The following is a 13,640-nucleotide window of genomic DNA, read 5'->3' on the forward strand; positions in this document are numbered from 1 at the left end:
ACGTGGCGCTGTTTTGCAGGAATGACGCTGTTTATAAAGCAAAGTAGGGCTGAACGAAATAACTGAAAAATATACCACAACATAAGTGTTTCCTATCAGTCGATATCAATAATTACTGATTAGTTTTCTGTCTTAAATACCTGAAATACTGCCAAACTGGCAATGTGACTTCCTGTTTTTTCCAGTTTCCTCTCAAGCTGCTGTGCACATTTTCTCCTTTCACTCCACAGCAGTTTTTTTTTTTTTTTACTTTTTAAGCGGTTATGAGGCATGGTGGCGAAACCTGAATCAGCTGCTGCTCAAGTTAGTCATCAGGTTGTTGCTAGTTAAACAAAGAGCAAGCTAGTTATTTGATGGCACTTTATAAGCCGTGAGATGTTGAGTGGCTATAAAAAGCCTGTCCTCTGCCTACATCCCCCAGAATGCTGTGCGTTTCTGAATCGGAGTTCAGTGAAATTATTGGACATATTGATATTGATCACGTGTCTGACGCAATATGTATAATTATTTATTTATTGTCTAGTCCTAGCGTAAAGGCAGAAGTAGCTACTTCAACCAATACACAAGTATGTTTTCAACAATAACCAGTTCTTTTTAGAGATTTACAAAGAACTGAAAAATGTCTTTAATGACATAACGTTTATGTTATAATCTCTCGCAATCTAGTATCATCTTTTTGCCCCCCTCTCCTGTCATATAGAGGTTTTATAATACTGCGTGCTGCCCAACAAATCCACCAGCAGCCGCTTGTGGAGCATGACCGATCCGGCGCCTCTCATCTTTGCCACGCGGAGTTAGAAAAAGGAGGGAGGGGAAAGACAGATGGCAGACAGCAGAGGTGGGGTCTCTGCTCCAGAATCCAGTTTTCCTTTGGTGTGCACTGCTGGCAGGCTCACCTTCTGACCGGGTTTTTGGGGAACTTTAGAACCTGGTTAGAGCTGCTAAGGCCAATATACTAGCAGGCCCATTTCTAACAATAATTAATGTTGAATAAGTAACATTATTGTTTTTGGTTTCACTATTTTTATGTACATTTAGTCGTAAACTGGCACTTAGTTTACTAATTAACAAATCAGTACTTTGTTTTGTTGTGCAAAAATGATTTTGTGGAATCTATTCAAATAATGTAGCCCTGCTATTAATGTACTGCCTGTTAAGATACTGCCTTTTCTATGATCCACTGTCTTTTAACAGAGTTGCCTTTTGTATCAACGCAAACTTCTTTAAAGTAAATTGACTCACAGATGAAACTTTATCCAGAAGGGCCTTCTTAACCAGAAAGACTGCTGCTCTGATCATGTTTCTCAGCTCGTCTTTGGGCGCTGCGGCGCTTACTTCCAGCAGTTTGTTGTGCACAGTAAGCAGCGCGTCTTCTCTGTAGCACCAGGTCTTAGAATATGCACCAGCCACCTGAGGAAGCATGTTTCTCATTAATATCGTAGATGCACTGCCTCTTATCCATAAAATATATGCTTTTTATCAACCATATCATACAGTGGTACCCTTTATTTTAAATTAAATGCATTTCTTCACAGGAATGATTTAAAAATACAGCTGATGGGTAACAAGGAAACTCCAGAAAGAACACAAAGTAATGATAGTACGAAATGTTTTGAAATTTCTCTCATGTTTCACCTTTTATGGTTCTTTCTTACATCGATTATAATGCACTACATACACCATGGATCAAAAACTTAAAATGGAAAAGAAAAAAAAACAATTGCACGTTGCTGGATTGTAAACACAGTGTATGTTTGATCGTCAAGCTAATCAAACGTGTAAGACCATAAGCCCTAAAAATACCAAAACAGAAGTGTCGAAAAAAGTACTCATTAATAAGTAAGCTCCCCATCCTTTATAATCAGAAATCCTTTTAATGGGAGCTTCATGTGAATGATTCCAGAAGGCAGGAGAGGTTTTATGATTATTGGGCTGATGTCAGCACAATAATGCCCTTGTTTGTACAGCAAGGGCATGTACAAACTTTGACCGTAATAATTCTGATTTCAAAAAACAGCTGAAGCCTTGTAAGAACTACTATCTCTTAAGCTTTTGTCACCGTAAAAACGTCAATATCCCATTTTGAAAAGGGAGCATGCTGCCGTTCGGATGGTTTTCAGCAGTAACAAGCAAGCTGGTCAGAGTAGAGGAAAATGGACAGAGCTAAATGCAAGGAAATCCTGAAAAACTTTCCAGCTGGCCAAAATGTTTTCTTTGCTTTTTTACTTTACCTCTACGCACAAGTTTGCGTGACTCAATCACAAAAAAATACAAAAAGGTGTTTGGTTGTTAAGTGATAAAAGTTGGAAAAGCTCAAAATCTGAATATTCTTTCAAGGTGCCATTCTGGGGGACGGTTTAAAAACACCAAAGCAAGTTTTTCTCATCAGCTAAAACTAAAAGGGTCACTGAAATTTCTGTTACATCAGCCTATGGCACTCATGACATTCTTACCAGACTCTCTCCAAAGGCCTCAACAGGAAGGCCAGCCTCTCTCAGAGCCTTCTCTGTCAGGGGCTCTGGCTCTCCACTCAGGTCAGGACCACGTGGAGACCTCAACACGTCAGATTTAGGGGAGTTCCCCGCTGATGGTGAATGGATGCTTTCCACCGCCCTATCTTTTCGCTGAAGTGCCGGCAGGGGCCTCTCATCATAAGGCATGCCGGTGATCTGTCAGCAGAAAGCAAAAACATAAACATTTCAGCTGAAATGTTACGCCTCAAAGTATTTTATCGTTCGATTTTTGTCCCTCATTTTCTACAAAATGAAAATATTTTAAAACCGAATGCATTTCTCAGAAGCCTGTCTGTCTCGGGGCTAAAAAGGTCAAAATGTAATCTCTGCAAACAACTTTAGCATTTGAACACCGGAGAGACTCAGTATCATTCAACATTCGAACAACAATGACTGTTTGCCACCCTCGATACAAACCAAAGCTCGAGCCAGAAAGTTCTGCGTTTTGTGCCTCTGGGCCAACTGACAGCCTACTGCTTAACAATAGTCTCAAAGCACTGCCTTGAGCCCAGGTTGGCAGCCGCCAGAGTCAGCCAACTGTTGCACGCTTTTAATTAAATAGTGAAACCCAAACCTGTAGCAGGTCCGGTCTTAGTAGGTGGTGAGTAAAGCATAAAGGCCCCTGCTGGTCATAATCTCCCCGTGTGCTCTGGGTTCAAGCACTGCTCAGGTTTAGTCAGGAGACATGTTCCAAAGGTGCTTCTGAGCTTTGGTATGTTTACAGGAATGTGTGTGTAAAGAAGAAAACACCGCAGGTTTATTCTAAAGAAAACACTGATCCTCTTAGGAAATGGTTTCATAGAGGATTTTTTTTCCCTAGAAGCTAATTAACAATTTCGATGTGAAAAAATACTTACGTTAACGGTAGGGAGGGAAGCAGGGGTGACAGACTTGTCGGGCTGACTGCTAGGTGTGGGTACAACAGTCTGTGTGGCTGTTTGCTGACTATGAGCGCTTAGTTTCTTCCCCTCCTTAATGTCATCTGTGGACAACAGGGGCTTGGTGGGGGCTGAACCATCAGCAGGAGAAGGCAGAGGAAGTGGAGGACATTGAGCCGAGGTCAAATTTGAGGTCTTGGTGATCTGATGACACCATGAAAGAGACAGAATCATTTATGGAAACTCTAAAAACTTTGTTTCCCATCACAATCCACTGGTCTCGACTGTGTAGCTGGAGCGTGGTTAACTGCTTGAGACTGACCATTGTCATGTCCAGCAGGTTGTGAACTTCCAGCTGTAGGTAGACGCTCTTCCTGTACTCGTCCATGAGCTCCTTCTTCGTCTTGGCCAGGTCATAGTTCTCCTTTTCAATCGCACTTTTCTTCTCCACATCATATCGAGCCAAACGCTCTCCAACCTGGAAGAGCCCAAAACCACCTTGAGACTTTTCCAGCATGTTTATAAAGTTCATAAAGAGAGACATTTTTTTATACAATGCAATTGGTTTCAGATTGGATAACTATTTTATTGAACTGTTAAGATATTATAAAAAGCATAATTAAAGCCTGCACAGTTTAGCCCAAAAGTATTGATACCCCTGGTGGATTTAGATTTAAAATTATTTTCAGTCAACCAAGAAATGTTTTTTTGACAGAAAATGCAACCTGTCTAATGAATGCAAAATATAAGGAGGGAATAAAAAAAACATATTTGATCTACATTGATTTGTAATGTTGAGTAATTCAGTAATGACCTTCTCAACAATCAATGGAATCAACCAAACCCGTTTTTTATTTGTTGACCAACTTTTAGCAGGTATTATGCATTTTTGGTCAGGCGTCCTCACTAAAACCAGGAAGATAGAGCACATAACACCAGTTTTAAAGTCCCTACACTGGCTCCCTGTAGCTCAGAGAATAGACTTTAAAATACTGATAATTTATAAATCACTGAACGGTTTAGCACTACAATACCTTAAAGATCTGTTATGGCTGTACCAACCGTCTAGATCCCTCAGATCTTCTGGTTCTGGTTCTGCTCTGCATCCCCAGAACCAGAACCAAACGAGGAGAAGCAGCATTCAGTTTCTATGCACCACAGATTTGGAACAAACTTCCAGAAAACTGTAAAACAGCTGAAACACTGGGTGCCTTTAAATCTCAACTTAAAACCCACCTGTTTAGAGTTGTTTATGGCTAAATTAGGATTAGAGTGTGGGTTTTGATGTCTTTCATGTTTTTATGTCTTTAATGTTTTTAATGTCTTTTTATTTCTTTTTGACGTTTTAATGATGTAAAAACCCCTGGAAAACGTCCCAGTTAAACGTTTAACTAAAGTCCTATGGGGTTTAGAGTCCCAGTTGACGGCGTTTCAACTAAAAACCTAGAGGTTGGAGTCCTTGTCAAACAATGTTTTTTGACTAAAGTCCCAGAGGGTTAGAATCCCAGTTAAACAACGTTTAACCGAAGTCCTAAAGGGGTGCAGGTTTTAATGTTTTTATCTTTTTTTTTTTAATCTCTCTTTCTCACTGTTTATTTAATGTCACATGCTGTTTTTATTTTAATTATGTAAAGCACTTTGAAATGCCTTGCTGTTGAAATGTGCTATACAAATAAAATTTGATTTATTGATTGATGTCTTTGACGCTGGAAGGGCTCCTTGCCATCAACATCAGGAGAAACATGTGGATTAATTTAAAATCTTAATTTAAACCCATTTCTTCCAAGGGTTTAAATCATTAGGGGCTTAAATACCCCTCCTTCTCTCTTCCTATGCAGCTTGAAACACTTGTTTTGCTAGTCAACATTGCATTTCTATTATTGTGTTAACATCTTCTGGTCTGGACCACATGTAGGTTGGAACCAGGTGTCAAAATTGTCATAACACTTTTCCAGTGCTTAAAAATCCCTTTAATGAGACGACAGACATTATATATTTCGTGTCAATTCATAACATACAATCTCAAAACACTTTACCAAAAAAGAGTCAATTCAAACCAATCTGCATCTATTTCAACGGATCCTGGTTATTTAACAACGCAGTCAAGTTCAGTTTATGATTCAAATTGGTAAAAAGGAAACAGAAAAAAATCAAGTCACTGACTTGCAGCATTCACTCCTCCTGGATGAGCATGTAGGGAATTCAGACAGTCGCTCTCACTGCATTTCAGAGTGGCTTGTCTGTTAAGTAGCCAATTTCAGCTTAGCTACCCGAGCAGACAGCCTGACTAAATATCCAGCTAATACTCTGTATCAAAATAAGTCTGTTTTAAATACCACTAATAAAACGTCAATAATTAGTGTTGAACTATATTAGCTGCACTACCAATAATTGTTTCTCCTCAGTTTTAAATGAAACAATATATCCTAAATGCAAGTTGTTGTTTTTTTGCATGCATGCATTATAATACTGTGGTATTTTTTAACGAAGGGCATCCATCACATTTAGAGAATCTTGTACTGGTTCGCCCGTCTCCGGACTTGATCAATCACTAAACAAAAAGATGTAGAGTAAATTTTTTATAGACGCTAAAACATTTATCATATGTTTTGCTCTACATCTTACTTGGTCTGGGAATAGTTTTCAATGGAGGTTTCCATTCATTATATTGGAATAAGTCATTAGATTGGGCTCAGTTGTCCGATGCATCTTACGTTTTTTAATGTCTAACTTAAATGCTTATTAGTACACCTCGGTGGCTAAAGTTGAAATGTTTTCTTTCTACAAAACATTTGTAGAAATGTAAATGTATCTTCACATGGCCAGTTCAAATGCCTCAGATGATACTCCAGCCCTGGTTCAGGAAAAAAAGCAGGAGTGCCAGATATTAAAACTTTGAGACTTACAGTGTGGAAACTCGACAACAGCTTCCAGTGAGTTGGACACAAAATTTCTACGCACGGAAATTCCTTCGAGGTGAATAAAGTTGCTAACTAGGTGCCAGCCAACACGGTCTTCACAGGTCTACAGTCAAGCCTCACTCACTACAAGAAGGATCGGTTCTAAATGCATCTGAAGAAAACGTTCAGAGTGTCTGAGGTTTTAGGAGTTCTGTCACTCCTGGAGACAGAAAAACACACATCTGCTCTTATTAATTTGTAATCGTTTCATTTCTAAAAAACACTCCTGTGATAAACTGAATTTTTGTTGATGGAAGAAATGGAGCAAGTCAGTTTGTTGTGTGTTTTATTCATATATCCTAAGATGCTACAAAATGGATAATTCCGACGTCATGAGGGTGTGACGACAGGGGATTTTCAGCATGACTAACTTGTGTCCACAATGCTAAAGTGCTATGCTAACAAGCGACTAGCACTTGTAAGACTGTGTGTTATCTGGTTACAAAAGGCCTTTCAACTGGGAGTAGGACACACACTGGCCAGGTATCCTGACAGCAGCTGTCGAGCTCGTTAAGAATTCATGGTCTGCATGGTAACACTGAACACAAAGAAGGACTGTAGCAGGTATCTGAACAATGTTTAACAGCTTCTGTTACAAATGGAGACAAAGTTGCAGAATAATTTAGATTTTCAGGAGACAAAACATAATGAGTTGATGTGAAAAGGTCTAGCTGGTCATACATGGATATAAATGATTTATTTATTACTTTAAAACATGTTTTCATTTTCTGACCTGTTGCTTAATGTAATACTAGGACTCTGTTATTGGTCCAAGAACATAAGTTGCACCAACGAGGTCTGATGTCTTTGTGGCGTAGAACAATACCAATGATGCAGTTGGACAGTAAAAATGATTTTATACAAATCATTTTCTAGAGGTAAATGGAGCACAGATTATTGCACCGCTGTTCTTCCTCATTCTGTTGCTCTGCGCTAGGTCCATAGTTTATGAGGTTGAATAGTCAATTCATCAATTCCATTTATAAAGACCAAAATGCAGCGCTGGCCCATCACCATGCTTTCCTTAAGGGACAACACAGCAAATGGGACCTAGCAACAGTTTCTGATTCCTTTTGCAGGCCTCTATCTAAGCTACGCCCTAAAGAGGGCGTTCCAGTGTGTCCTTTCCTTAACCTTAGCTGTGTATATACATACGTGCGCATATGTGTGTGCGTTTATATGAGTATACAAATAGCTACAAGAGAGAGAAAAACACAGAATTACTTATTCCCAAAAACTGTCTATTGGCTAGATAGAAAAGCTTCTTTTAATTTGCTAAATGTTATTAATAACAATCAAAACGATCCAAAATCAATGGATAAAAGTTCTAAAGAATTTTATCATACTAACATTATATTACTGTGAAAAAGTGTAAAAGTGTGTTGCTTTTCTGTAAAAAAGAAAATTGTGTCCTGCGGTTTTCTTTCAATCTTTTATTTACCGTTAAGATATTTTCACTCCAAGCTCTTACACTCTGTGAATTTCATGCATAACATTCTGACTGCATTGCGAATACTTCTTCTACTTAATGTAAAGGGAATTGAATCTACCTTCTGAAGGTCTGCGATGGCTTGCTTCAACTTCTTGGCCTCCTCAAAGTTCTCCTGTCGGACAACGGCTTGCTTCTTTTGGTCCAAGAGACGAATGATGTGAGCGACCTCCGGGTCCTGGTACATGTCGAAGGCCAAATCATCAAATTGGGAGATTGATAAACATTTGCTGAATGTGAAAGAAAGCATGAAAATCCATGATTGGAGTAGGAATCCAGTTTACGTTATTATCAATTAATAGCTCTTTGGTAAAGAATGTTAAAAAAAGCCTGAGATCACTTGTATAAAAAGTTGCATCTCCACAGGTAATATTGCACCGGTAATCCCACAGAAATTTAATTTATGATCAAACGCATGCAACAACAGCATGAGTACTCATAGAAAATGTATTTATCATACAGTCTGTGATAAATATAGTAAATGATTCTCTATTTGACAGGGTTGCTTGTTGCAGCGCTCTGATGTAAATGTTTTTTCTGTACTTTATTTTTATCACAATCCTCAGAAGGTTTCTGTACAATTCTTGATCAAAGTATGTAAAAACAATCTAATTGTATCATTTACACAGATTAAAAGGCTAAGAAGTAAGTATATTTGTATATATTTCAAAGATGGGTTTTGTTTCCTCGCACAAAAAAACTACCTGCATTGTCCTCAAACGTGTGTGACCCTGAATGGCTTACTGGTTGTCTCCCAGACTGAATGGTTTTGGTGGACTGTGTTATTGTCACAAGACAAAGAAACCAGGGTTCAACGGCCAAGCCTCACCCCATGAAAGTCGTGTCCAGGGCAGCTTCCTGCTGGGTACTGTTGAGGGACAGTTCAATCAGCTGGTCTCTGCTTGGCTGGGGCTAAACAGATGGACAAATTACACAAGTGGATTGGCTGCACACTTATTTCTGTATTGTGCAGGGCTAAGGTTTGAGTTTTCCCTGTCAGAGAACCCTAATTTAATCCAACAAAGGCTTTACATCAAACCCTGAGTGTCAAACTCAGGATTTAATACATAAGGTGTATTTACGGATTAAAGTTCAGCCCTAAATGCAATTGAAAATTTGTTGAATTACTTGAAAATTGGCGTTCATGATACACCATGACTTTCCATTCAATCAGACTGAGCATGTTGAATGGAAAAATTATAAATCTCTATATGGGAAAATCTAATTCCCAATGCAAACTCAAATGTTCGAACTACAACAAAAAGACGTTTTGCAAAGTACTGACTCAGTGGGACGCTTTTCTTGTTTTACATGCATTTGTAACAAATTTTGAAAACAACGCATTTTTTGCTTCCACTGCTCAATCATGAACTGCCTTATCTTGGTCGATCAAATAAAATCCAAATGAAACAAACTGAAGTTTGTGGTTTTGTAAGAAAATGTCCGTGGCATTGGCAGTGGTAAACACACACACAGATCCCTACTCAGTCCTTCAAATGCTTTGAAAGCTAATAATTACACAAACAAAGCAGCGTTTGCTGAAATGTTTCCGATATCTCAGCTTAAAAGCTGCTGTCATGACATGGAACAAAGTTTATCGTCATGCAGCACTTCCTGCTGGCTAGAAAAAAAGTTAGAATAAGAACTTTCCAGTAAAGCTTTAAGTGACAACATCAGGTCTAGTCAAAGTTTTTGAAGGCCACTGTTTTGTGTGAAGGAACATAAAGGAAAAGATTGTAATCGCTTAATGTAAAGTAGAGGAGCATGTTGCTGTGTCAGAAGCCATTTTGGTAACACTTTATTTGACGGGGTGTGAATAAGACTGATGTGACACTGTGATAAACATGACATAACACCTGTCATGAGCATGAAGGAGGCTTTATGAATGTCTATGACTGTTGTCATGACGTGTAATTCGATAAATAATGACACTTTTAATGCAAAGTTGCTCTAAGTGCCAACTCTGCATTATTTTGTAAATGATGATACTTCAACACTCCTAAAGAAAGGAGTGCTGACATTAGACAAGGTAGAGATGAGATGTTCTTAATCAAATTTAGTTCAACCAAGAAGTAAATAATCCTCGTTTTACATATTTACATCACAGTTTCAATGTCCAGAACAAACATAAAGCAGATCCAGGAGCCCCAGCTGTGGCCAACAGGCAAGAAGATTGCAGTGATGAAGGTGCTCAGCGGGATTAGAGAAGCAACAATGCACGGCTTGTTCACTGGAATCTGTGCGAGGGGAGTCCACGCTTTCCTTGCGTTTCTGTGTGTTATTGCATGTACGTGCGTGTGTGTGTTTTAAGGCAGTCTCGCTCCTCCAGGAGCCGTCCATCTGCAGGACTCTCTGATTACACTCACCAACTGAAGGTCTCCTGTGTGATTACATAGTGCCCTCTCTTTGTGTCTCATTACTACACGGATGACATACATAAACACTTGTACAAATAAGTTTGGGCACTTGTGGAGTTTAGTTGGGCCAGAGCCAACAATAAATACTTTGAAAATTAAATGATAACTTAATAACTCATTTGAATAGGTCGTGCGAGTCTTGATTTTGTGCGTCCCCTTCACCAACATCCTGCTGTATTCTGTCAATTATCTGCAGTTACTTCAGCTTGTGAAAACAAAAACGGAATATCTCAAACTTAATGGCTTCTGGTGTTAAGTTAAAAAAAGAAAAAGTGCTAAACTGACCAACATTATGTTAATGTTATGCAATGTTGCAAAATTAAAATTTGAAATGTGTCAAGGGTTTGGTCTAAGGTTGAATAAAAAAAAATCTATTAAATCTGCCCGACCAGTCAATGGTGAGAGTCCAAAGTCAGTTCAACATCCCCCCCTTCTGCTTTGCAAATGTAAATTCAGCACAGAGTGAAATGAGGAGACTGTTCACTTACCCCTGTGTGATGTGCAATGCTATCCAAAGGATCTCCCAGAACGTTAATGGCGACCAGTGCAACCTGAAGAAGTTAAATTTATTGACATCAGTTTGAGAAGAATTAAAAAGTCCTTTTTGGGGAATTTTGGCCTCAAATGAAACACATTGAGCCATTCTCCACAAATGAAGGAAACATGAAAAATTTGTGAGTCTTTCCAGGAGTGATCCACCTCCCAAAATTACTCCATTAACTCGTTACTGAGGTTTCCAAAAAAAGCTAAATCTTAAATACTGCAGGCCTCAACTACAGCAGTTTAGATCAGTAAATCAGGCATTTTTTTTAAGAAAAGAAAAAGATACTGTGCAAAAAAATTTACCTCTGGTAGAGAACCAAAATGAAAACCAACCTGAAGCCACCCCAGTAGCTTTGTTTCTGATCTGGGAGAAATGCCCCAACAGATTACCTGATTGTAGCGATTGTAACGGTTGGCGTGGTTCCTGTGGAGAGTTATTCTCAGATACGTTCCGACGGCATCAACATGCACCGACTTCAGCTCCCGGGCTTTGAAGCCGGTCTTCTCGTTATCCGATAAAGACACATACCTGTTGAAAAAGTGCAACTTTGTTATTTTAGATTAGATCATACCTTGAGCAGGTGCTGGTAGGTTTATTAAAGGTTATAACTCCACCATCTTGGCAGCTGAAAAAAAAAACCTTAATGACTCCAACTTTCTAATCTACTGGTGAGATTATGGTACAATTCATTAATTGTTAAGTGAATTGACAATTAAATGTCAATTCATTAATATTTTTCTCAATCATTCAACCAATAAATTCATTATGATTTCCCAGTGAGTGATCATCATGTAATGCTGATGTGCATCAGCTGTCCACATTTCCACATTTACTGTGATAGAATGGTCGCACCGTTTTCATATAATATTTTTCCAGACTAACTCTGAGGTCTTACCCAAGTCTGTGAAATTGTCCAGGTAAGCCTGGAGGGCTGGCTTCAGGCAGGCTGTCACCAACATGAAATTCAACCTTGGCTGGGATCATGTACTGGTGAGCCAGCAGTTGCAACTTTCTTATTCTACATCTCTCCACCAGTTGAAGGGTGAGGTGCTGAGGAAACGAACACAGCCTGCAGAAATTTTGATACATATAAATATTAGGCTCCGTTAAAAAGGTAGATTAAAGAGCAACTTGAGAAAACGACATGCTGTTATATAAATAACAAAGCCTTATGTCAACATATTTTTAAGAAAACAAATATGATAGCTTGAATGATCATCATCTTGAATTTTACAGTGTCTACCGCCGAGATGGAAATTCATAGCAATAACAGTATTTCAATGTAAAAAGTGAAACCCACTTATACATTATATTGTAATATTTTAAGGGCTAATCATGGAGACGACTGCTGACTTGACAGTGAGGTAAATCACAAGTGATAACGCCAACTGTTTACACAGTGGTGTATCCAAGCACATTGCTTGGACATGTGTCTGTTCCAGTTTTTGATGAAAACTCTCTACATAATTTCCAGAACCGGATGGGATTAAGAGTCCAAGAAATATTCATTTTGTTTACTGCTTTTGTCAATGGGCTGCAAACTGTACTTTTATTCTTCACTCTTTATACATAAGGGACAACTCTATTCAGAATCTACTTTTAATTGTTCTAAATCTTAAATAGTAGACAAATGGTTTTATTCGGCAATCAAACCAACAAATTAGATTTCTTAGTTACCATTAACACATGTAGGTACTAACTCATTTTAAAAGTAGATAGATATAGCAGGTCAAGACCAATTTTATTTCATAGGGAGCAAAAGATGAGCAAGGTTTCTGAACCCATACCGCACTATCAAAATCTAAGGTTTATGCTTTAAGGCCTACATTGCTTAAATGAAAAATACATCAGAGATTAACTACGTTTCTGAAAAGAGACCCCCTGGTTTTAATTACCTGCTGGATCTCCAACCACTGACAGTGGGTGCATGCACCATCAGCTCCTTGGCACTGAAATTATCCTCATGACTTGAAGAGGTGACCGCAGTGAATTCCGTCTTCTTGGGCATTCCTCTGATAGACACCAAGATATATTTTTTTTTATTTTTGTTCAAAAGAGTTACTAAAATATAAACAAAAGAAACAGTCTAAACCTGCACGTGTAAAGTGTTGGTTGAACAATTCTGTTGGGCTCAAATAATTTGATAAAATTATCTTTACATTTAACATATTTCAATGAATTTCATAATTGTGTAAATACATTAGGAAACATAAAAGAAAGACAACTTTTGGGTTGACAGGAAAGTGTATCTAGCTTGTCAGCTGCATACCAAAACGTGACATTTACATGCATAACTTCTCTTCATGAAGGCAACATAGACTGGCTATAGATAACATTGTTAAACACAATAAACGGTACGTTTTTGCTGACTTAAACGTGTTAAAATTGTTTCATCTGCAACATAGCAAACGTCATCTAGTCTAACATTACCTGTATTGTACAGAAGACTTACCCGACTAAAATGCGAATAAGACCGACAGTCGCGAGTCTTTATTCACAACTCGTTGTAAGCGCACAGCTAGATGTATAAAGACCTTCTTCTGGGGGTTTTGGAGACATCTTACCAGCAACATGACCGTATAAATAAAGGATCGCACTCCCATCTCATCTCCATAACCACCGATGACAACACGCTTTTCACACATGCGCAGTAGGTGAGCCTCAAAGGATTCTTCTTCCTACTCGCACTTCTTCTTGAGATTTATTGGCGGTAGGCAACAAAAAAAAAAAGTAACGTGAACTTACCGACACCAACCGGTAAGGAGTGTGTACCACAAGATAAAAAAAATGAAAGAAATCTTTTTATACAACTTACACTGTTTCAAAGAAAAAAAAAATT

At 38.5% G+C, this 13,640-nt stretch overlaps 1 protein-coding gene across 2 annotated transcripts in view; it reads right to left on the reverse strand.

Annotated features, from left to right (window-relative positions):
- The window catches only part of cep104 (centrosomal protein 104), a 34,319-nt gene extending 20,863 nt beyond the window's left edge, over nucleotides 1-13,456 (reverse strand). For both annotated transcript variants that reach the window (XR_534025.2, XM_008413098.2), the window contains exons 1-11: nucleotides 13,254-13,456; nucleotides 12,697-12,813; nucleotides 11,697-11,870; nucleotides 11,191-11,329; nucleotides 10,746-10,808; nucleotides 8,670-8,752; nucleotides 7,902-8,070; nucleotides 3,714-3,869; nucleotides 3,371-3,595; nucleotides 2,454-2,669; nucleotides 1,243-1,410 (exon numbers count right to left, since the gene is read on the reverse strand). Coding sequence is in view for 1 of the 2 variants with exons in the window: in XM_008413098.2 (XP_008411320.1) it covers nucleotides 1,243-1,410; nucleotides 2,454-2,669; nucleotides 3,371-3,595; nucleotides 3,714-3,869; nucleotides 7,902-8,070; nucleotides 8,670-8,752; nucleotides 10,746-10,808; nucleotides 11,191-11,329; nucleotides 11,697-11,870; nucleotides 12,697-12,809 (1,506 nt within the window). In the remaining variant the exon portion in view is untranslated. The remainder of the gene's footprint in view (nucleotides 1-1,242; nucleotides 1,411-2,453; nucleotides 2,670-3,370; nucleotides 3,596-3,713; nucleotides 3,870-7,901; nucleotides 8,071-8,669; nucleotides 8,753-10,745; nucleotides 10,809-11,190; nucleotides 11,330-11,696; nucleotides 11,871-12,696; nucleotides 12,814-13,253) is intronic.
- Nucleotides 13,457-13,640: the final 184 nt, after the last annotated feature.

The sequence above is a fragment of the Poecilia reticulata genome, linkage group LG7, assembly GCF_000633615.1.
Source record: "Poecilia reticulata strain Guanapo linkage group LG7, Guppy_female_1.0+MT, whole genome shotgun sequence".
Lineage (NCBI taxonomy): Eukaryota > Metazoa > Chordata > Actinopteri > Cyprinodontiformes > Poeciliidae > Poecilia > Poecilia reticulata.